Source organism: Ciconia boyciana, chromosome 3 (assembly GCF_034638445.1).
Source record: "Ciconia boyciana chromosome 3, ASM3463844v1, whole genome shotgun sequence".
Classification (NCBI taxonomy): Eukaryota; Metazoa; Chordata; class Aves; order Ciconiiformes; family Ciconiidae; genus Ciconia; species Ciconia boyciana.
The window spans coordinates 20352761-20377245 of NC_132936.1; the positions used below are offsets into that span (position 1 = coordinate 20352761).

The 24485-nt window shown below is 43.5% G+C and overlaps 2 protein-coding genes across 6 annotated transcripts; both read left to right on the forward strand.

The window, feature by feature from the left end:
• The first annotated feature begins 1883 nt into the window (after nucleotides 1-1883).
• On the forward strand, nucleotides 1884-10975 carry RNASEH1 (ribonuclease H1). Of its 2 annotated transcripts, XM_072855102.1 has the most exons (9): nucleotides 1884-1929; nucleotides 2040-2098; nucleotides 2182-2306; nucleotides 2886-3080; nucleotides 3671-3770; nucleotides 4249-4303; nucleotides 5441-5525; nucleotides 8217-8341; nucleotides 10509-10975. In XM_072855102.1, exons 2-9 carry the CDS (start codon nucleotides 2049-2051, stop codon nucleotides 10593-10595), a joined length of 822 nt encoding a protein of 273 aa, XP_072711203.1. In that variant the 5' UTR covers nucleotides 1884-1929; nucleotides 2040-2048; the 3' UTR covers nucleotides 10596-10975. The 2 variants fall into 2 exon arrangements, with proteins under 2 accessions (XP_072711203.1, XP_072711202.1); XM_072855101.1 differs by lacking the exon at nucleotides 1884-1929 and having other exon boundaries at nucleotides 1939-2098.
• Nucleotides 10976-13411: 2436 nt separating this feature from the next.
• ADI1 (acireductone dioxygenase 1) lies at nucleotides 13412-19163 on the forward strand. Of its 4 annotated transcripts, none has more exons than XR_012041333.1 (5): nucleotides 13413-13596; nucleotides 14056-14175; nucleotides 15747-15926; nucleotides 16098-16248; nucleotides 17672-19163. XR_012041333.1 is itself a non-coding variant. In XM_072855105.1 (4 exons), exons 1-4 carry the CDS (start codon nucleotides 13477-13479, stop codon nucleotides 17468-17470), a joined length of 483 nt encoding a protein of 160 aa, XP_072711206.1. In that variant the 5' UTR covers nucleotides 13412-13476; the 3' UTR covers nucleotides 17471-17665. The 4 variants fall into 4 exon arrangements, 2 of the variants coding, with proteins under 2 accessions (XP_072711206.1, XP_072711204.1); XR_012041334.1 differs by lacking the exon at nucleotides 17672-19163 and adding an exon at nucleotides 17408-17665; XM_072855105.1 differs by lacking the exons at nucleotides 16098-16248; nucleotides 17672-19163 and adding an exon at nucleotides 17408-17665 and having other exon boundaries at nucleotides 13412-13596.
• The last annotated feature ends 5322 nt before the right edge of the window (nucleotides 19164-24485 follow it).

Here is a 24485-nt window from a genome sequence, read left to right on the forward strand (position 1 = left end):
GCACAGGTATCGCTTAGCCTAGCAGTGCTAAATGCCACAGTAATAAAAATGCCAGCTGTGACATGAGGAAAGAGATCCATCTCTCCTGCCACTGCAGCACAACAGCGAGGAAAAATCAGCAATGGAGATGCAGCGGTAAAGGTAGGGCTGGCTGATCATATGCAGCCTCAGTTTTACCAGCTGGGAGAAAAAGCAATGAAAGTAATGTGTATGGTACTCAGTGGACTACAGAAATCTTTTTTTTTCGGTTTGAATCTGAGCTCTGCATGTTGGTCATGACAGCAGGAGACTTACTGTTCAGTCCTTGCATGTAAATTGGATGTATGAATCTGTTCAACCAGAGAATTAATGAGTGTAACAGAAGGTCTTTTCTTTCCCCATCACTTACTGCTCATTGCTCCTTTAGTATGTGTTGCCCAAAGAAGACCATGAGTAATATAAATGTGTAAACCTGTAAGGAATAAGAAATCCATATGCTATAGAAAACCATAATTAAAAGAAAAGCTAACCAAGAGCAATAAAATAAAAATATCACAGGCAGGAAGCAGTGAAAAGCCTGAGAGTCTCAGTGGAGACCTTTACGGAGATAATTAATGTAAATAATCTTGATCTCAGAAAAATCAGACGTAAGCATTTTGTAAGTAAGAGTAATATGAAGTCTCATGAATATGTTGGAAGAAGCAAGAAAAATACAGTAATTATATTCTGATACAACGCTGACCAAATTGTTTCTGACCAAATGCATAAGCTCTTTGAGTTTTGTTTTTTTTTTTAAAGAGAGGTGTCATCCAACTGATACGCAGAGTAACATTGAACCCATTTGCTGTTTTTGCAATGGAAGGCAAAATTAACATCAGTGTTTCACATTCTTGGCATTTTACTAGGCCACCCTTGTAAATCCAAATACAATGCTCTATCGCTCTGGCATCTTGAGGTTGGCTTTGTTGCAATACATCCGTATTAGAGTTACATGGGAAATCCAGCAGCTGAAAATGCAGCAGCGTATATATGTTGGGCTGTTTCTGGAGGCAGTCATACCTGTGCCCCCATCTTCTGTACTTTGATCTCATCGGAAGCTCAGTCGAGGCACTGAATTCGGCACACATCCAGACCTCCTGGCTTTGGTCTCCAAGTACACGATGCTCCCAATACAAGGATACATGACAGCAGGTTGTAGCTGGCAACAGTTTGAACTTTTAACCCGCTTGGATGAGGTGGTTCTTGCGACTTCAGAGGCCATGACAGTATGGGGCTCAGCTGGAACATGCTTACCAGGAGCCCTTGATTTAATTAGCAGGGTGAGAAACAGTTTAATGATCTTCTTCAGCTCTAGACTTTTGGACGTACTAAGTACGTTGATGCTTGTGCCATCTTTCAGTGACAATCCTTCCTCAGGTGCTTGTCAAGCCGAGAAGGACAAGTGGGCACTGTGCAGCAGGTTGTGGGGTACGTCCACTCCATACTTCACCATTCGTTTTAATGGCTCGTCAGGGACCAAGAGGCCGGGAGCTCATCGCAGGACCGGGACCGTTACTTGGGCTGGCAGGGGAGAACCTCAGCTGAGGGGACCTGTGAGATTTCATTTGTCTTTTAACAGCTCTGTGATCAGTCACATATAGTCAGTGAAGATTCTGTGATCTCTGAGCTGGGGCTTTCAGAATGAGGCGTTTGTGCAAACTGCTGTGATCTCATAGATCTCGTGCCCCACCGAAAACAAAAGCTGGTTTAGATGGCTTTTAAAATACAATTATTATGGGGGGGAAACAAAAGCAAACCTCCCCAGCACCTGGGCTTTTCCAGTAAGTTTGGCCTCTCTCGCGGCTCGTAGGGAAGCCCTCAGCGCGCCCTCTGGCCCGTTACCTCGATGGCTGCCACGCATGCGCAGGAAGGGGCCGGGGGCGTGAGCGGCGGCGCTGCGGCTGCGGCGGGGTGTGGTGGCCGGGGCGGGGGCCGCGGGGCGGGGGCGCGGATGGCGGTGGGGCTGCGCCATGTTGCGGTGGCTGGTGGCGGTGCTCAGTCACTCCTGTTTTGTCTCCAAGGGCGACAGCATGTTCTACGCGGTGCGCAAGGGCCGGCGGACGGGCGTCTACCGCACCTGGTAAGGGCCGCGGCCGGGGGAGCGCGGGGAGCCGCCGCCGGGCCGGCCCCGGGCCAGCCTCACCCCCGCCCCCTGTGTTGCAGGGCGGAGTGTCAGGAGCAGGTGAACAAGTTCCCCTCCGCCAGCTTCAAGAAGTTCGCCACCGAGAAGGACGCCTGGGCCTTCGTGCGCGCCGGCCTGCCGGGGCGGCAGCAGCCCGAGCCGGCAGGTAGCTCGTCCTCCCCTCCCCTCGCCTCCCGCCTCGCCTCCGCCCGGGCGGGAGAGGAGGGCGGCCCGCCGGGGAAGCGGGGGCGGGAGGCCGCGCCGCGTCGCGTCGCGTCGCGTCCTGGCACTGACGCAGCCCGCATGGCTTCTGCGTGGCGTCTGTGTAAACGGTGCGGCTTCTGGCTGAACGTGGGTAGCAGCTTCTGTTTGTCCTCTAGTGGACGTCTTGTACCTGACGGAATGCCGTGGTGGTAAGTGCAGCGGCGACCCTGCCCTCAGATACAGCGATGGATGTGTCTGTGCAATGACAGTATTCTGTAGGTGCTTGGAGAGCATTGCTTATACCATGCCCGTTTTAAGGGCCGTTACGTGTGTGTCTCCACTTCAGTTTGATCTAGGATCAAGAATGACTGGTGTATACTATAATATTTTTTGCGTAATAGCTTGGGATGGTGTCAGTTAACAGACTAGTATTGCTAATAGGTGGTAACAACTGTTGTCTTTAGAAGCAGTCATTTCAAATAAAATTTGATCTTGTACGTAGTTGAATTTTTTCTTTCTCTTTTTTTTTTTTTTTTGGAAGGGGCACAGGGTCCTCCAGCTGTAACACAGGAAAATGGTAGCCAGAGAGAGGAACCAGAAATAAGCATCTTGTGTTGCAGTACGTGCAAAAGGCCATATGAACAATCTACAAATGAAGAACACATTGCAAAGCGTGTAAAACATGATGAAGTATACTCAGCGCCAACAGTCAGTGAAGATAAATTTTCATATATGGGTGAGGTCTTTCATTATTCCTGTAATTCTTTTCATTTCTTTGCACTCTTTCATAAGTAACAAGTGTAACTATTAGAAAGCTTTTAGGGAGGTTTGTGTGTGGCAGCATCAGGCCTAGTATAACATTGTTTCTTTTTAAAATGGAAATGTGAGTCATGATGTATTTGTTCGCATTGTCTTTCAGTGTGATTTTAATTGGCTTTAACTGGTATGAACATATAGCTTAATCTGATCATTATAGGGGTGATTTTATATAGTCTGTAATCCAGACACACATATAAATATACAGATGTGGCTGAGAAGTTTTAAAGTTGACTGAAGAAGACAGGAACTGTAGTGAGAATATGGAACTTGGGGCAGAGGTGCTTCTTGAGGCTGACTAATTTGACACCAGTGAGGGTGTGAAGCTGCAGTGGGACTTCTGGTGTTCTGCATTACTGATTTACATGGCATCTGTAGTTCACTTTTTGAAGGGCTCTCTGGGGAGGGAAGTTTTGGGGATTAATCTGCTGGCAGACATTTCTTTTTGCTTAAAGAGTCTACGTCCTTGAAGGAGTGCTTGAACTTCTGCTTTTGGTAATTCTTTTGTAGGTGACTTTGCAGTCGTTTATACAGATGGTTGTTGCTCAGGTAATGGACGTAATAGGGCACGTGCTGGAATAGGTGTCTACTGGGGACCAGGCCATCCTTTGTAAGTAGCTAGATTAGCTAGATGGATTCTTTTTTTTTTTTTTTTTAATACTACTTGTTTTGTGTGTGATTTACAATACCAGCCTCCTTTTGAATATGAAACCCTGCCGTTGAGACTCATAATGACAGTGCTATGAGACTAGGGGGAAAAGAGAAATCAGCTTCTCTGGGAGGTAAGAATGTGGGGAAAATCAGCTGGAAATAATATTTTTAGGGGCTGAAGCTATAATTCAAGTGATGCAGAAAGTTTTAAAATAGGTGTAGGTACACACAGAAGACAGCAAATGTAATTGCATATTGATGGTGGGTCCAAATATGCAGGCTGCACTATGCAGGTGGAAGTTAGAGCTAGAATATCTATTCGTCCTGCTTTATAAAAGGAAAAGTAGCTCTTGTATTTATTTTTCTAACATATATTAATTATACACCATTCTGAATATTTGGGGGTAACTAATCTACTATTCATACCTTGGACACAGAAATACCAGTGAAAGACTTCCTGGACGGCAGACCAATCAAAGAGCAGAAATACATGTAAGTAGTAAATGTCCTACAATGCTTCTGCATGTTAGACTGCAGTAGCGTGCTCATGACTATTTCAACTCTGGCCTTCAGAAACCAGTTATGGAGCTGTGAGGGAAGAACACAAAATATCAGGACTTATAACTTGAAACAAATCGTTCTCTTCCAGTTTTATTGAGGTTTATTGGTTTTGAACAAGGTAATTCACCCTGAGAATTCCCAGATATCATCAGGCCAAGAACAGCTATTTAAAACAGCCTTGTATTAGGAAAGCCTGGTTCTCAAATCTGTATAGTATCCTTTGCATTTTTAATGTGTATATCTCAGACCTTGGGGTGAGGGCTGCTCGGCAGTGGTTAAGAGGAGAATCAGCTTCCTATTGTGATAGGATCAGAGTAACATATTCCTCAGATAAATATAATAAACAATTTTAGGCTCTCGGGAGTAACTTCTGTTACTTCTGAAGTAAACTTCTGTTGGCAACAGTGGATTTAGTCTTCCCTTGTCACCTGATCTTAATTCTGGTACTGCTGCTGTCCTGCAGTGTGTGTTTGGAGATGAAATGAAATGGGGAGTTGATCTGCTTAAAAACTACAGGAAGCTCATTTTAGTGAGGGACAAGCAGAGGTGATGGTGGTGTGCCAGAGGTCAAACTTATCACTAAAGAGCTTTTCAACTCTACATTGAGACCCAGCCACTTCTCCCTCTTATTATATTTTGTAACACCAAAAAACCCCAACAAAACAAAAAGCTTTTAGGGGTTCCAGACTGTTGGAACTGGTATGAATCCTTCCTCCTCAAAGTTACAGAGAAAATGTCTAAAACTTGGTGTGCAGTTGATACAGGCTTTGATAGTTAGAAAATTGGGCAGAGAGCTACTCCTTCAGTACAGAGTTGAACACCAGAATGTTTTGGGTTTTTTTTGTCAGTGAAACTTAAGTGGCTCCCTGTTCGCCTGATTCATTAAGTGGTTGTCAGCATGCATAATTTTGGGAACCTCTGCTCTAAAGCATGTTGTTACTCATTGATGGACAGGTTACAGTAATATTCTTTGTAGTTCTGTGTTAGCATCAGGTACTCTGCTGGTATTTTAATTGCATGTGTTCAAAATCCTGTTCTGAACTGTGATTCTATTGAAATGTTCTTAAGGCTGCCTGCAAAGCAATAGAGCAAGCAAAGAGTCAAAACATCAAGAAACTAATTATCTACACTGATAGCAAGTTCACTATTAATGGTAAGTTAATGATTTTAGTTTTCCTGATTCTTATTCTTCCTGATGTCTGCAGAGACACTGCACACTATTTCATTATATAAGGCCCACAGAACATACTGAGCCCTGGGGAGAGGGGTATAAGAAAGAGAATGCATAACTTATTTCAGTACTCATGACTGCTTGGGGAAAAACTTCAGAATATTGTAGGGATCACCTGCTAACTGCATGAAATACAAGTAGAGGTAAAGGGCCTGTTAGCTACTTCTGTCAGCCTTTACTCTACAGGATTTTTGTCTTAAGGCATTTGGTATGACACCAAGTCTAGAAAAAATGTTCATGTATACCCTGTTAAGGATGTACTTGGGAAAGTACTCAGAAGTTGGAGTAGTAGCCCTGTGTAGGTTTTCTGTTTTGTTTTGCTTGGATTAGAGAGGCTGTCTTAATACACACATCTGAAGTACGTTCAAGTATCCTTGCTTTTTACATGTAGCCTGAAAGCTTGGAAGTGTAGTCTACACTGGAAGACTAGCCAGAGATGATATATGCTCAGAATATGTATTTAAAGTTTCACCTTCATCCAAAGATTTGGAAAATTTAATTTTATTCCCTATAAATACCATCTGAAGCAGCCAGTAAGACTTAATTTCTACATAAAACTTCTTCCTCTTTCTCTGAGATCTTCAGATTTTACTCCAGTGATAATTTGGAACTGCATAAGTATTTTTTCTTTGTATTTCACATTTTTACAAAGGGAGTACATGTGTTTGCTGTTTCCAGATCAATTTGGAGGTTTTGTTTTTCTTCTTTTTTTTTTTTTTTAAATAACATTAAACAAAAACTTACTGCAACTTTTGAAAATTAAATGTTGCGTTTTCACACTTTGGGGTTTTTTTGGGGGGAGGGAGGAGTGTGAGTGTCTTGTTCTTAGCATAACTCCCTATACTTTAGCGCTAACACTGACAGTAATTATCTGTTTCGTTGCTTGTTATTAATACAGCAAATAAATGCTTTGTATGTTAAAAATCAGTATATCTTTTCCTCCAAATAAGTTGTTCTGCTTTCCAGAAGCCCCCCCGGATTTCTGAAAGTGGAGGAGTATGAAAGAAGAGCATCAGTTTTTTTCCTTTTTCAGGTGGCTTGTGTTTAGAAGTAAAGCAAAATTTAGCTTGAAAAACTCTGATGTCACCTTGAGTAGCAATACCCTAGAAAGGACAGAAAGCTACTGAGTAGGAACAAGTGACTGCTAGTCATGGAAGGATTTGCTAGAGCTGTCACTTGCTGCTTGTTTCAAATTCTGTTAGCTTGCATGTGCATGAAAGAGGTTCTGTCCAGAAGTGAAAAGTGTCAAGGACTTGTGCTCTGTCCTCCTGATTCCAGTTTGTAAGTTGAGGAAGGGATGGTAAATGCTAAGAAACAACTTAAAGGAATTTTCCATTGCTTCTCCCTAAGGATCATCTTGTAAATCTCTCATTTGAGAAGCTTATTTTCCCCAAAAGATTTAGGTATAGCATTTCCTATAGGAGCAGAATGTGTGTGTGTGGGGGGGTTGCTTTTTTTGTTGTTGTTTGGGTTTCTTTTTTTTTGTCGTCTTGTTGGTGAGTTGTTTTTAGTCTCTGCCAGAAGCATTCTGAAAAAGGGAAGAGTAAAAGGAAGAGTCTCTACTTGTCAGGACTGGGTGTTGCCTGCTGATCAATAGAGTCCAAGTGCATAATTTGTTGCAAGAAGCAAGTTGTTCGAAGCATTAAGGCGCAAAGAAACATCTTTGCAGTTCTTTGCTTTGTGGGAGAAAAGTCTATACCATCTTGTCTGTGAAACTGGTGTTACGAAGGAGGAAAAGGTGCTGTGTTGGATAAAATTCCTGTTAAGTGTGAGACTTAAGTATGACGGAGGAAAAGAAGAATCTTTTATGTGCGATGTTTTAGTCTGTTTTTGCTTGCAGTTTGCTCTTGCATTTTGGGTCACTGAGGTGCAGGTTCCACTCTTGTTTAATCAAAGTTATTTTGTAAATGTGTCTATGAGTTAAAATGCCGGAGAAGGAGGCTTGCGGTTAAGTACAAATGGATGTGGTTTGGTTTTTAGGTTTGGTGATTCTCTATTTGGCTCAGGTCTGTTTGTCATGAAAGCAGTAGGGATGTCTTACATTGTCAAGACCAGCAAAGATATTTAAAAAAAAAAAAATATCGTTATTTAAGAAGTAATATAGTAAATTTTCTGGCCAGCAAGGGATGGCTGGAATGTTAAATCTGGTTCTGTAGAAATCTGCTTATGTGGCCCTTCTCTGAAGGATGCTGTTTAGTGTGCAGAAGCCATAAGACGTGGCCATTTTTTTTTCCTCTATGCATGTGTGTCTCCTCAATTTCTCAAAACAAATAAAGCTGTAGATCTGTTCTAGCTTACTATACCATCAAGCAAATCCTTAGCTTCAGTTTATTGACGTTCACGTTGTAATTTTGTGTGTAATGCTTATGTAAGATTGTAGTCTTTAAATTAAATATCTGTTTGGGAAAACATGGTCAGGTAATTCAAGTAATAATGGAAAAATATAATCCTGAAAGACAGTAGTAGAGAACCAAACAAAAATATCTTCTATCTCCAGTGTCTTTGCCTGAGACTTTGTATGGAGTTAATGTTGTGTTAAAAGGCTGTTTGCTCCATCTTGATCCTTTCTGGCTTCTTTAATAGCATTTTTATGGTAATGCTCCCTTTGCATAGGTATTACAAGCTGGGTTGACAACTGGAAAACAAATGGCTGGAGAACAAGTTCAGGAGGAAGTGTAATAAATAAAGAAGATTTTGAAAGACTTGATAATCTATCAAAAGGCATAGAAATTCAGTGGGTAAGCACCTAATTTCTTATTCTTAATGACATCTTAAACAAGCTTCTTGTAAAAACTTACAAGTATGACCATAACTAAGAATTTTATAGAGCATAATATTGTACATCCATAAGTAAAACCATAAATAAGAGAAGCTGGTTGTTTTATTTAAAGCAAGTAAGCAACATAACCTATGCTCTTGGAACTTGTATTTATTTTATTAAAATGCATGTTTATATTTGTCTTCTGTCTCTTGTTACTACTTAGAAAATGCCTGCAATAATGATTTTTAGTTTGTTAGTACTGTTAGTAGATGAAATTGCTGTTCCTGGAAATTTAAGCTTAAAACATAAGTGTGTCTTTCTGAGTCACAGCTGAATTTCTGGATTTGCTTTTCAGAACGCTTAAGATGCTGGTTCATTGGTGTAACTCAGTTACATGAGTGCCTTTAAACTGGGAAAGCTAAGAGTATAACCCCTAATAAACTAACCCTAGTTTTCTGTACCTTAACTATGTTTTTTCCAAGAAAACTGGGCACAGAAAGGTCTTTAAAATACCCATTTTTAGCTTTTAAATTGTTTCACTCTCCAGTAAAGAAGTAAAACAACTTCTATACAGATAGTCCTGGTAAAATGTATTTTTCTGTAACCTCTAACATCAGTGCTAAACATTGTAGGGGATATCTTCTCTCCCCTCCTTCTAAATTTTACTCTAATTGTGGTATAAGACTACTGATTCTAGAATAAATCTCTGTACCACTGACTTAGTGGCTGCTATTGGCATATTTATTGGGTTTCTGTCTGCTCTGTAGAAAACAGGATGACTTAGATCTTTAATGTGCACTTTTTCTATGGGAAATCTATTGCAGATATTCTTCCATTCATGTTGTTCTGTGTACCAGTGTTGATGACTCCAATTTAAAGGCTGTCTGTTTTTTATATAACTACTCCTGTTGTCTATTGAGGAGAAGAAAGTGTAAAAATGTAAAACTAAGACCAAAGCTCAGCTGTCCTTAGAGTATTTTATGTAATAAAAAAACCTGTTGCATTATGCATACTTCTTACACCTGAATCTCTTAAACTTGGGAGGATTTTTATTTCAGGAGGAGCAATGTATGCATACACTTTAATCTGCCTGCTGAGGTGTGGGGTCCTCCATGGGTTGCAGGTGGATATCTGCTCCACCGTGGACCTCCATGGGCTGCAGGGGACAGCCTGCCTCACCATGGCCTTCACCATGGGCTGCAGGGGAATCTCTGCTTGAGCACCTCCTCCCCCTCCTTCTTCACTGACCTTGGTGTCTGTGGAGTTGTTGCTCTCACATTCTCATTCCTCTCTCTGGCTGCTGTGTAGCATTTTTACCCTTTCTGAAATATGTTGTCACAGAGGAGCCACCAGCTGTGCTGATGGGCTCAGCTGTGTCCTGCAGTGGGTCCATTTTGGAGCTGGCTGGAACTGTCTCTCTCTGATGCAGGGGCGGCCCCTGGTGTCTACTCACAGAGGCCACCCCTGCAGTCGCCCACTTGGTACCAAAATCTTGCCATGTAAACCGAATACCATCTCACACATGCTTCATGCTTGTCCCCTCTCGGATCTTGTCAAATACAAGCTTGATTTTCTTCCTCTCTTTCCTCCCCCACACTCCTCCAGCCTTACTTCTGACAAGGGGGGGCTGAAACTGGGTTGAAACTGTTTTCAGCTCCTAAGTGACGGATGGACAGTTAAGACATCTGAAAATTGAGAGATTCTTTTCATACCCTGTTTCTGTATCCTAAGTGAGTGCTGTAACCACTGAGGCTGTTAGTGGCATAGAGGTCTCTGGCTTTCTGGGAAAAGATGAACTTGGTTTAAGCACTGAATGCGGGTAGGTTTTTCTCTCTCCTCTGAAAGTGGAAATTTTGAGTTGGAGCTGTTGTCTGCATTTCTTACAGGCTAGGTTAGGTGGTCCTTATCTAGTTCACTACTTCCTATAAAGATGATTTTCACAATTTGGCAAGACTTTCCTAGAGGAAGGGAGACCATGAACAATCCTGGGAAGAACGCATGAGGACTAAATGTGAGGAGAGGGCCTCTAAGGAGGTGCTACTGTACTATGAATTAAAGGGTGTTGTTGCGTGATCAGATTTCACGTATGTGCTTTTTTCTTGATTTCTTGCATGTCTAACGCTCCTGTACTTTTGTCCTAACAGATGCATATTCCCGGTCATGCTGGCTTCCAAGGAAATGAAGAAGCTGATAGACTAGCAAGAGAAGGAGCTAGTAAACAAAAGTGCTGACATACTGGCACTAGAGACTGTTGCAGGGGGAGGAAAAGGACTAACATCACAGTGACAACTTGAACTGCTGTAATTGTTTTGGAGTTGAACTTTGAACTGTACTTCTTTCTGGCCTGAAATGTTAAACATATACCAACTTCTGGGGAGAAAAAAACCCCACACTTTCTTCTGTACTGTTTGTTTTACAATCAAGTCAATATTTAGTTGATGATATAGTGTTTGCTTTTTCTCCATCTTACTGAAGGGCCGTGGTCAGTGTTTTTAGCTGTCTTGTAGACTTCTGAATTCACCGTAAAGACAGACCTCTGAAGAAGTAATATTAGATCTTTATCCTAAGTGTTCTGTATCTTCCTCTTAGTGAAATAAATTAATTTTTTGTACAGAGGTATATATTAACAGCCCAAAATAGTTGGGGGCGGACGGACTTTGGGGTTGGTTGTTTTGGTAAGAGGTCAGTGACCTAACACTGAGATGTCTGTTAATATGCTTTGGCATTCTGGTACTAGCAAAAATGGCTCTACAGATGGGCTTGTAACACCCACCTGTGCCTCACAGTATCATCAGTTACAGCACCTGTAGATTTCTTTATAATGTTACTTACTTTGCAAGGTAGCATGAACAAACTAAAAAGCCAGGTCACAAGGAAACTTGAACAATTAATTTTTACTGTTCTCTCTCTAGCTGCTTAATGTCCAAGCTCTTTGTTTCTGGCTTCCTGTTTCCATTAAGTAATTTTTTATGCATAGTGGTTCTCATTAGCATTGTTAGTTCCTCTTCAGTGTTGTCCCAAAGGTAGTAATTGGCCATTTTATCTGAAATGGAACTGGAAGATGATCATTTTCTCCAGAGCTTCTGAATGTCAAGTGTTTTACTTCATTTTTTCCAGTCAGTGGTGAGATTAGTGGAATGGCTAATGTGCACTTGAATTAGAGAGTAATTACCAGTAATCAACATAGTTTTATTTTCTATGCATCTATATGGGGAAGAGCAAACAGGTTTGGTGTATTATCTTTGTCAACTTCTTTGCCAGGTACCTTCATGCCATTGAATAATAGGGCCTAAGCTAGAAGTCACTGAATTGTTTTTGTATTTTAGTTGCTCTACAGAATGGTAGAGCTGCTGAAGCTTGATTTCTTAATGGTTCTCATGCATTATAATATCTTTACTGAGGCCAAGTATGAGCTCTTATGTATTTAGAGTCACATGAATTGATAGAATGAGGAATCTGGCTAGCTAGTAGTCAATAGACGAGTGAGGGTTTTTTATTTTTCTCCCATCCAAAACTGCACAGTAAAGCTCATCTAGGGGTAAGGTAGTGCACAGATTAGATTTTCCCCTCTGCTTCTTTTTTATATATGCACACACTTATCCATCTGTTTGTTTATTGTAGAAGTTTGGCTTGAAGGAAAACACCCCATCATCCCTGATCAGATCTCTAGTTCAGGCAGAACAGTGTGACAAATAACGTACTGAAGAGGTGGCATTTAATAATCTGCCTATCACACATCTCCAGTTAAACATGTAGATCCTATTTACTGTATGGAAATCTGTATTTTTTTGAAGCAGGAGCTTTGGAAAAAAAGTGTAGATAATGGTGGGTAGATCATAACATCAGTGTGGTACTGAATTTAAGGAACTTTACTACTTGAATCTAATAGGTAGATTATAATAGGAAATCTAATAGGAAGGAGTTTTATGTTAATTTGATACCAATGTTTGTCACTCTTACTCTGGAAATTCAGGACAAAAGAAAGCTGAGAGGAAAGTTACAAGATTAAGGCTGATTAAAGGATGGAAAGCAAATAATACTTCTCAACAGGACTTAACAGGGGCTTGAGGACCCACAGAGGATGTTGGCCACTCGAGCCATTCCTCTCAGGGAACTGAAACTTCAGGAGTATTGGTATTTACTTCAGGTACTTCAGGGTACTGGCATTTAGCAGCCATGACATTCAGTGGATAGGCATGGAACTTCTGGCTGGATTTGTATGTGCTTCTAAAGATGTGGGCAATACCAGTGTTAGACCAGCTTACCTGTAACGTTACGGGACTTGCAATTAAATTTTATCCAGAATCGATAGCCAGTAGTGCTTACATTGAATACTAGATATTAAAGGGATCTGGTAACATTTCCAAGAATGAGAAATACTGGTTAAGGCAAGACATTTTGGTAAGTACAAAACTCTTTTTGGGAAGAAAAACGTTTAAGGAGGGATTGTTTCTTTTTCATTTGTTTCTCCATCTTTACATTGTGTTTAGCTGGCTGTTGATTTATTTACCACATAGAATCACAGAACTGTATAGAATTGCAGAACTGCGGAGGCTGTCCACCACAGCTCGAGCAGGTCGTGCAGGATGTATCTCCACAGATGGAGACAACACAAGCTTTCTGGGCAGCATGTCTGACTGCTGCTCTTTCCTTTTTTTTTTTTTTCCCTAATTTATTTTTTTTATTTCTCCATATTGTGGGATTGCAATGCAGGTCTTTGAGGCTGAGACTTGCCGGTAAATTCAGTCAGATCATTACTGCCCGGGCAGACTAGATGTGAACACAATTGCTGTTGAAGTTAGGCGTGATGTGTGCTGTAAGCAGCACGTTACCCGAGGGGGCTTGTGCGGCTGAGAAGCCCCTTGCCCCAGCAGATCTCTTGCAGGGAGAGTCTCATCGCCTGTGCCGTTGGGCCGAAAGCTGTACACTAAAGTAACAGCTGCGCCTGCTATGCAGTGCACCCCGTTCGGCGTATTTTGAGTTGCAAATGGCGCCCGTGCAAGGCTCTCCCCATAGGCTGGCTGTGCGGGGCCGATTCCGGCCCCTCCAGCCCCGCCGGGGCGGGCCGCTCCCGCCCAGCCCGGCCCAGCGGAGCGGGGCGCCCGGCGCGGGATGGTGGAGGCCTGGTACATGGACGAGTCCCAGGGGGACCAGCGGGCGCCCCACCGCCTGCGGCCCAACCGCGCCGTCAGCCTGGAGCAGCTGCGCCGCCTCGGCGTCGTCTACCGCAAGGTAAGTGCGGCGGGGCGGGGGGAGCCGCCGCGGGCGGCCCGGCGCTGACAGGGGCCGAGCGGGGGCCTGGAGGCGGCGGCGCCTCAGGCCTGCCCCGACACCCGCCGGGACGGGGAGAGCCCTGCGGGCGGGGAGCAGGCCCGGGGTGGTGCTCGGCCAAGGAGCTTGGCGGCAGGTGCCGGCCGTGTCCGTGCCTGCCGGCGCTGCCGAGCCCGGGAGAGGGGGAGGCCGCAGGAGGGGCCCCGGGCCGTGTCCCTGCGGGGGTGGGCCGGGTGCAGGCAGATGCGGCGAGGCCGGCACACCTTCTGTACCTATGGCAGCTAACAGCTACCCCGGGAGTGACCTGCCCCTCCGCCGACACTCCTGACAACTCGGGTTTTTCCATGTTAGTGTCCTCAATCGCATCTGAAGCAATTGTGTCTGAATACGTTTATTTTTTTTCTCCTGACTAATTTTTAGTTGGATGCTGATAACTATGAGACTGATCCATGTCTGAAGGAGATTCGGAGAGCAGAAAATTATTCTTGGATGGACATAGTAACCATACATAAAGACAAGCTTCCAAATTATGAGGAAAAGGTATGCAAGTCTTTGCTTTGAATGAGGGTCTGCAGGCTGAAGTCTACCGCTAGAGTGTGCAGCCGGCTTCTCAACACCTGCACACCCTGAGCAGGGGCACAAAGATGAGGTTTCCATGTGTAAAATACATCCTGTACTGAAGTCCTTAACATTAAAAATACATCCTGTACTGAAGTCCTTAACATTAAAAAAAGCAGTTTTGATATTATTTTAAAAATAGCAGAGGCCTTTTGCTTCTGTAGATTGCCTTCCAAGGTTTTAAGGATAGTTTCCATCACTGTGTCATTTCAAAACTAAGATTCCTACCAGCAGAGCCCTGCTGATGCTGACCTGTCCTCAGAGAGCCTTCCCGGGATGAAGGCAGGCAGTTGCCAGCTGGACATACGCTTCAAAAGCTGGAACATCCTAATGGCTGCTTGCAAAATACGTCTTTTCAAAGTGAATGTTAACCTTGTGGAATCGGAGGGACACATTCCCCATACAAAACGTTTTTTTACCTTGGGAAGCTGGTACCTTGGCTGTTTCATAACAGCTGAATGCAAATGGTGCCAGGCTCTCAGATGAGCCTCCTTAGAAGGAGCTTTCTCCTCCCGGCCTCCGGGTGCTGGTGTGCTGCTCTGACCTGCAACCCCGTGGCACTTCCATATTTTCATTAAATTTCCATTTACCAGTTTGTTTTAAGCCCTGGTTTTTGTATATGGTTTTTAAATACTGGTTTTTAAATTGATAAGAAGGTGAATTAGGTAGTAACTCAGGTTGCCTGAGTGGGCTCTGCCTGACACAAAGATGGGCCGTGATTGACAGGGCATATGGACTTTTGCTCATCTTGCTGTGCTGGGTCAGTTCTGGCTAAGGGACACCTGCGCTAGTGTGGCCCAACAGCATCCAGGCCTGAGCAGGTGATAGTACCTGGCGTTGCACTCAGCTGCTCAGGTCTAACCTGCTCAGGTTTCACCATTCTGGAAAAAAATGAGAATGTTGCTGCTGCTGCCTGGGAGGAGAGAGCCTACAGCTGGGGCTCACTGTGTGGGGGCAGGCGTGACACGCTCTTTGCGTCAGATTGCCATAGATGGGCCATGTTTGGCAATAACTGCATTTTCACATAGAGTTGTAGTAGCCTGTGGGGCTAATTCAACCCTACACCAGTGTAAAAGAGGGGGGATAATCTGTAGCTCTGTTTTATTTTTGCATGTCAGGGAAAAAAAAGGCAGAAAATCATCAAACTGAACAACTGCGAGGACCAAATCCTGTGGTGGGAAGCTTTACCTGCCTATCAAACGGGTGTAAGCATTACTGTTATTCAGAGACTGGTTATGTGCAGCTATAGCTGCTGTTTCTTGTCAGAGAAATTCCTCTCTTCCAAAGGAAATGTAGCAGCCTACTTAGAAGTGTCCTGAGACAGGGTCTGTCTGGCTGGATTGGCCATTTTAACCATGTTGGTCTCATCTGTTAGTTAAATCACTGCGCAGTTATCCTCTGAAAGCCTTTGTCTGCTTTGCCACATGTTTCTACCAGATTTCTTTGCAGTTTTTCTGTATTCAGTAGTTTTAAGAGATACTTGCTATTCCTAGATAAAAACGTTTTATGAAGAACATTTACATCTAGACGATGAAATTCGCTACATCTTAGATGGATCTGGCTATTTTGATGTTCGAGACAAGGATGACAAATGGATCCGGATTTCCATGGAAAAAGGAGACATGATAACCCTCCCTGCCGGCATATATCACCGATTTACACTGGATGAGAATGTATGTTGTTATAGATTACTGTAAATTTTGATGACAAATCCATGCGAGTATATATCACATTAGTAACTACATGCCCTGAGACTTGCAGTTCATTAGCAAAACATATTAAATATGAAGTAGGAATTTGAAAAATACTAAATAATTCACAGCATCTGAACCTTTCATCTCCAGGTCACAAATCCAGCTTCCTCTCGTCAGCTGTAACTGCAAGTCATTGCCACGTGATACCCATAGCATATCTTCTGTGACAGCGGCGTGAGAGCCAGGCCCTGCGGCTGTCCCTCCCACAATTGCCCCTGCTGTCAGTTGAGGTGGAGATGGTGTAGGTGGATCCTTCTGTGTTGCCTTGTGTATCTTCATGGGGATAGACAGAGCATATCTGTGTCCAGTAGTGATATTTTTCATAAGTGCTAAATTCACCTTCAGGGAAAGAGGGATTTAAGGGTCCAAAGCCACTACTGGCAGCTAGCGTGTGCCAGACTGGATGCTGGCTTCACAGGAGGTGACCTGCTTTCAGAGTGTATTTTTGGCCATGGGATTGTGAGATTGGCACACGTAGTCCTATGTGTGCGCCTTTACTTGTGGGCTTTTATAAATATGTTTGTAATCTCAGCATTACCCCTGGAAAATGGGGAAATGTGTGCTGTCTCCTGTGTGGCAAAATCCCATCTCTGGCATAGTCATGAGAATGGTATAATTTTGAATCAGCTGTCCAGATAACAGTTATCGTATGTGTAAAAAAGGGATATGCTACTTTGGTGAAAAACCCGACTTTTCGTGTCTGCACTTTGAGATCCACAGTGAATCAGCCACAATTGCTAGTTTAAGGCTTTTTCTTTATATAGACAAAATGTCAGGGGTTATGGCTTGAATCTGCAAGAAGTCTTAAATGTTTGTCCACTTCAGGAACTTTAGTCCAGAAGTGACATCTTCAAAGTAAATTCTTTAGGTGCTTCTACAACTTTGCATTTTGCAGCTAAGTTCTTTAGGTACCTAATTTTATTCTTGATGATGCTGAGCTCCTGCGTGCAAGATAAGCACTTAACGGTGTTTACAAAATAGGTAGGGTGTAAACCTGTAGCGTAGTGGACAGAAGAGGAGAGGAGAGTTCCCCATAACTCGGTGGTTGGAGCACTTCTGTGGGATGTAAAATGCCATTTTCTGCTGCCACAGCTGTACCTCGCACCTGGCATACTTTTGGTTAGCTGGTGGCTGGGGCTGTTCCTTTTCCTTTTGGAATCTGGAGACTTTTCACTTCCCATAGCATTATTTTTTGGCTAGTTTATGCACTCCCCATTCAGCTTTTATGGCTGTCACTTTGAAGCCTCTGGTATTCCTGTCATTGTGTAGCCATCTTGGGTATTTTGATTCCTGTTGTTTAACTAAGCAAATAGGATTTAGATGCTGCATTGCTCACTATTGTGGATCCAGCGCAAAATGATTTGCATAAGACAGGATTTTTTTTTGTTTCTTTGAAACAGGGAGAAGCACCATCTCTGCCCCGAGCTGGAGGTGCTGGTGTGACACAATGTATCACTGCATAGGTGCAAAATCTCCCACCGCAGTAGCTGGGGGCAGGAACAGCAGCATAGTGGTACAATTTTCTGGAACACATGAAGCTTTCATTCCATCTTGAACTGGTTTCGAAAATTGCTGCAGTAGTGCAAATGAAACCATTAACTTCAGAATTAAGATCCCATGGAAAGGAGCTCTTAAATTACTTGTGAATTCCTGTTCTTTGACAGAATTATGTGAAGGCAATGAGGCTCTTCGTTGGAGAACCTGTCTGGACAGCATACAACAGGCCGGCTGATGATTTTCCTGCTCGGAAACAGTATATGAAGTTTTTGGCTGAAGAAGTACAGTAATGGTGTCTGAGACCTGACACATGGAACAGCCTGAAGCCCTGTCAGAATAAATGTGACTGGCAGCTTTTCACTGATTAGACTGCTTCTATTTACATATACACTTAGAATCACAGAATCATAGAAAAATTTATGTTGAAAGGTCATTTGGAGGTCACCTAGTCCAACCCCCTGTGAAGTACCAGGCCAACTCTAAAGCTAGACCAAGTTGCTCAAGACCTTGAGGTTTGGAAACCTCCGGTGGTGGAGGTTCCACAGCCCGTCTGGGTGCCCATTCCAGCATTTAGCTGCTCTTGTGGGCAAGCGTTTGTTCTTCATGGCCAGCTCCCTGGTCGCAGCTTGTGATTGTTGCCTCTTGCCCTTTCATTCAGTGCCTGAGAAGAGTCTGGCTCTGTCTTTCCCACTACAGAAGGGGACTGTGGAGAACTAGTTAGGTCTCCTCTCAGCCTTCTTCTCTCCAGGCTAGACAAAGCAGTGTCCTTAGCTGGGCTCTCTGCACCCCAAGTTGTTAAGGAAGATGTTCAACACATTTTGTCCTTGTTTTGACTACTGAGGAATGTCACGTGTAACCACCTGACAGTTAGACTTGAATCACTGACTGTTTTGAGCCCCATGGTCCAGAAGTTTTTCATCCACCTTGTAGTTCATATCTTCAGTCTGGCTACAAGGCTACTGTGGGACACACTGTTGAAAGCCTTGCTGTCATCAAGGTGAATTACATCCGCTGTTTCCCCTCCACCGCAGAGCCAGTCGTTGCCTCCTAGATGGCAGTCAGGATGGTCAGGCAGAATGTGCCCTTGGTAAATTGGCATTGACTGGTTGTTCCCTGTCACCTGGTATTTCACGTGCCTGGAACGGCTTCCATATCGGCGTATTCTGTAATTTTCCTGGGGACTGAAGTGAGGCTGGCCAGCCTGTAGTTCTCCAGATCCTCTTTCTCGCCTTTTTGAAGGTGGCAGTATCATTTACCTTTTTCTGGTCAAAAAGGTTTTCCTGATCTCTGTGACCTTTCAAAGATGCCAGCAGCCTTGCAGTGACATTAGCTAGTTGCATTTACAGGTGCTCAGGAATCCATTTTATAACCTTTTTTTCCTTGATACTTCTGGCAGGTAGAATTGGGAGAGGTGGGCTACATTAATATTCATTCTGCTCTGAATACATGCTAATGAACTATGTAGGATTCTATTTTTAATTAAAGAAAATAAACCCTGCTTCACTCTTGTCTAAAAATGTTCATAAGATAAATTTGCATAATCGGCATTTTAGTATGCAGCTTCCCAAGTCCTGCCCTGGTACATAAAGCTGTGGTTTTCTCTCAGAAAAATGTAGCAATTTGTTCTTGTGAGTTATTAATAAAATTACTTTGACTTGGGTACGGTTTTTTTTCTTTCCTTGTGCTGACATTAAGGACACATTGAACAACAGTGTTATTGTAATTGTTAATCAGCTTTTATTCCTTGTGCTGCTACTGACTTGTTCTGTAACACAGGACAAATCATTAACTGTGTGCCTCGGTTTCTTTAGCTGTGAGATGGAGAAGAGTAGGCTTAGACACGCTGATCCAGTTTTCAGTAAATGCCTTGCCATCACGCAGGACATGCAGCTCCTTGGCAATGGGCACCGAAGCATTTTTGGTATGAATTTGCTCTTTACAATGATGAATTATGTCAGCTGGGCAGATGTACTGCTTGCTCCAGCTCTTAATGGATGAGGAGGAGAGCACGGGCTCTGCATCGGTTGCAGCTTGTCTGCCAATTTCAGCCAGATACAATGCAAACTCCTGTCTTGCAGCTTCCTGAATAAACACAACTGTAGAAAGAAGACAAAACTTGGGCTTATGCATATTTTCCTAAGGTAGCAGATGGTAGATAACTGACCTTTCCCACTGTTCTTCCTTATGGGTGTACGACACAGGCCTTCTTCAGCAGGCAACAATCTTTTCCTCATTTTGTAGCAGCATTACTTTTAACCATTTCTAGGTGCTTTATTTCTTTAAAAGTGTTTCTGAAAACGAAGTTGCAATTTTGAAGTGAAACTGCACTAGCTTTTATCTTAAAAGTTGGAAAAGGTGAGTAAAAAAAGGCATGTATTTCCTGCCTTAGGGTCTTGGGTTGGAAGCTGGATGAGACACCCAGCAGAGGCTTACTTTGTGGGAGAGGGTGCAGGCACAACCCATGCTTACAAAATGCAAGCCCACACAGGACTCCATTTGGCCTGTACTGGCTTTTGTGCAGTAGTTCATAAGCCTGGCTGAAAAATCGGTGCTACTAGCAAATGCAAAGTTTAACTATAGTCAGACACACATCATCGGGTAGGCTTGCATGGATGCTGTGCCATGTCATGTGCCTCACCATTTCAGGGATTTGTGTGCCACTTGCCCAGAAGCAGCACTCGAGTGTCCTCTTGTACAGCACACTGGGGAGTCCTGGCCTCAGTATAAACTTTGGGGATTTTTAAAGTACAGCTGCAGGAATAAATGGCAGTTACTCTCTGTGACAAGTTTTATTTCTTTGACTTATATGTCACAGAAAATTGTGTTTCCAAATGTAAAGTAAAATGACTGCTTTTTCCTGGTGCTGGTATCCATCCCTGGTATCCAGTCTAATTCATCCTCCTTCTGCTTTTGTTTTCTTTTTCTTTAACAGAAGTCAACATGAGACACTTCATTCCTCCTATGGGCCTCTCCATTTTGATCTCTTGTCTCTGCAAAAGTAGTAGAGGAGGCAGCAGCATGGGCTCTCAGGAACCCCATTTACTGCACAGCCATCCTGTAACAGACTGGGGGAGCGACTGGGAAGAGAGAGCAGGTAACACACTCTCCTCGGGAGAGATTTGCAGTTTGGAGGCAGTGATGAGGGATGGACAGTAAAGCGGCTGCCCGCAGCAATTGCTTTCAACAGCTCGCTGATGTAGGATGTGACCTGGGAAGCAGGACTGAACCACCTTGTTTTGTTACCTCTCTGGAGGAATATATACACAAGGTACAGCTCCCATCTCCTGGCTGTCAAGAATAACACATGATCACACTGCTGACGATCATTCATCATTTTCATAGTGCAATGCATTCTGCCGCTGAGAGGTGGCGGGGGCTGTGGGGGTCTTGCTGTCAACGGTTTTGAGTCCATGCCCTTTAGTGCTATAGGTGTCTTTGAAAGGGTGAAAGCTTTGCTCTCCAAAAGTGTTTTTTGTCAGCCAGGAAAAAAGCAATTTGGGGCTGGTATAAAGATTCTACGCCTGTGAAGAGATTACATGGGAGATTACACTGGGAAGAAACAGCTGGGCAGAAAAAAATGTTAATATTAATAGAAAACACTCCAGAGAGTGGAGAGGAGGGAGGGAGAACATACCGTTCCTTCAGATGAAAAATGCAGTTTATTTTCATGGTGATTTTTTGTGTTTGTTTTTTTTTCTTCTTTTTTTTTTAATATATATACTACGTATCTGAAAGTGCAAAGTGAAATCGATTTTTCGTCCAAAAACATGAGTCTGTTTTACTGCAGCTAGTGGAAAATTTCGGTGCATTGATGTAGTATGAAAATTTATGTAAGTGGTTCCAGCAACATCACGTTGGCAGCATTAACTCAGGCAAGGGGAATATTTCAGCTCTTCCAGGATTAGAGTTTAAAAAAAAAGCAGTAGGAGAAATAGTACTGAATTGAGGGGTTTGAAGATAGCTTTTTTGGTACCTATGTATTATTTTTCACTTTAATCCAAACTTTTCCCAAGTGGCGTATACCTCAGTTTCTCATGACCAGCTTGAGAGAGCAATGGCCTTGTGTTCTGTGCAAGTAAACTATAAGAAAGCTGTGGATGGTCAGTGAGCTTTTTAATAAATTAGGTGGGCAACCAGATGGCTGCAAAATCTGTGATGCTGCCCTCTCTTCTTATGTGTCCTGGGGCAAGTGTCTTTGGCTGGATATCTTAATGCAAAGACATTCCAGAGCCAGTTAGGAGTTAACTAGTAACACCCACACCAGGCACTTAGGGGTGCCTACAAACAGGTGGAGGGAAATGCTGATGGTGAGGGGTGCCTCGCCCTGGGCTACCGAGAGCAGGGGCTGTGCTGCTTCCCAGCAGCTGCAGGAGCCGGTAGCTGCCTGTCCTGGTTGCTCAACTTGACAAGTATAATATCTTCACGCGCTCAGAGCATCGGGTACTGCTGGCAGAAGAGGCACTCTCCTGCCTGGTTTCTGACTCCAGGATTTAGCTTGAACTAGGAAGTTATGAGAAGGGACGGTTTCCTGACAAAGGCAATCATTTAATATCGGCTGGCAGACGCCACTGCATATAAAGACTGAGGTGGCAGCTGAGCACTGTTGTTAAGAATATCCCTAGTAGCCAAATCATGGTTTTAGATATTTGGCCAGGCAGAGACTGTGGACTTGACCTGTGCTATGCTTGAAAATTACATCATCTGTTTGGGAGTCTTCTCTGTGAAAATGATAGAAATTCTCAGGTTCCCTTCCCTCTCCCCAAAATAGGGTCACTGCCAGTTGTCTTCTATTTCCTGAAGCCAAATAAACGTATCAACTCATTGGGGGATGAATTAGTGTTACAATTTAAATATTCCTGGCTCAGAGATCCAGATTTGATCTGATTTGCTGCACTCATTGTGACTTTACAGCTCGATTCCCAAAACATTTTGTGTGTTTGCAAAAATGTACTCTGCTATACCTGCAAGTTGAAAACCCTATATTTTATGCAACTGACTCACTAGCTCTCATTTTTTATTAATTGTGTAAATACCCCGATAAGACAAGAAGCAAAATTTCAAAAACCACAATGCTTGGGGAAAGATTCAGCAGTGAAGGGGCTGTGGATCTCTCAGTGCTGGCTTCCCCCACTGCAGTTCTCTCTGGGATACCTGCACTAATTTTGAAAAGTGCCCCTCTGTTTCATTGCCTTCTATGCTGCTTCTCAGGGTACTGATTAATAACTGTTGTGCCTGTCAATGAGCCACATCGTCTGGTAGAAAATTGGGCTGCGTATGCTCCATGCCTCTGTGGTGCTCCGGGATTGCCTTTGTTCGCAGACACGGCCCTGAGCAGCTAAGCCGAGCTCTAGGCTGTCGTTTCCCCTGTGATCACAGGCATGTGAGCCCAGAGAATTTGATTTGGGACCACCCTCGGGCTTTTTTTTTTTTTTTTCCAAATGATTGAGGCAGCTCAAAGCTGACCTGCTGTTGGCGGGAAAGAGGGATGCTGTTCTTGGTGATGCTGTAGCAAGGGTGGCCAGGTTATGCACAGGCTGCTACTGCAGCCCTGGGCTGGGCTGGGGCTCAATCCTGCTGCCTGCCACTCGAGTGTGTGCCAGCATCTGAAGTACTTGCTCACACCCTGTGCTGCAAATAGCGGAATTTTTTTTAATAAACAGCTCTAGTAATTCTATTCTGCAGCTTTTTACTTCAGTATCTTCAGTTTAGCACTGACAGTTTTGACAATTTTTCAAAGCCAGAGAGGAACCTTCTCCCTCCTTCCTTCCCTGCCTCAAGCAAGTAACATCCCATTTTTTCCCTCTTTGTGGGCAAATTACAAGCCATTGTTGCTGGCTTTCAGATGGATTCATTTTAATGACTCTCATACATAATAAACATCTGCAAATGACTGCCTGAAGCTAGGACAGGATCAGATGCTGATCCAGAACAGCTTGGATAAGGCGGCAACTGGGTCCTCCTCCCCACCCGTACCTTTCTGTTCACAGAATCACAGAATCGTATTGGTTGGAAAAGACCTTTAAGGTCATCGAGTTCCTCCCTAACACCAGGATTGTGACCATCTCACACACCCCTTGAAGATGAGAATCTCTAAATCTCTAATTCCCAAACTGACTAGAAGAACTAAGCAGGAAAGCAGCTTCTCACTATCATTGCCTGAAAGTTAGTGCTGGAGCTTTTTTGCATTCAGCGCTACTGAGCTGCTGTTCATATGCTAAAAACTCTGTGGAGGTTCCTGCAATGTAAAGTACCTCACCAGTAAAACAAGTTTTTTTCCCGGTGTTTTATTAAGTGGGTGAAAGCACAGTGGAAGAGGTGTACGGCATCTTCCTTTGAGCTTGTATTATAGGTATGAGCTAATGGATAAAATCCACCTTGTTCTAACATCTTTAGTTTCCCTGGCTTTTGCTCAGGAGGATCAATCTAGGTTGCTACTTGAACTCTGGCTGCTGTGGTTCTACCTATTTGGAATAAATTTAAATCTATAGTTGATGCTTCAGCCCTGTTTTCACATGTTTCTTGATGGCACATTGAAGTGGAGAGGGAATCTATGTTTCTCACTACAGCTAAATATGATTGGAGATGGGGGTACCACACATCTTGTAATCTTCTTTTGGATGGCCACAATGCATGTGGTCGATTAAGCACATCAGCTGATATAAAAATAAGACAGACATCTTAGCTATGCATGCAGACTGTACCCCGCTTATTCTCCTCTCCAATTTGACTTGCAAGACACCTGCAGCAAAGGCTTCAGAAAATGATTGTCTGTCTACCACTTCTTAGACCACTGTAGTGCAGAAAACCTGTCAGCCTACCCAGGTGGGGTGGTTTTTCCCAGCATATCCTTGCGTTGAAAGCCTCAGGATGAAGACAAATCTGAAGAGGGTGTTTGCTGGCTTGGTGAGTTTTTCCACTGGGTCAGCGAGCTCATCCAGCTTGCGCGCGGCTGCACGAGTGCTCTTGCTGACATGAAGGATG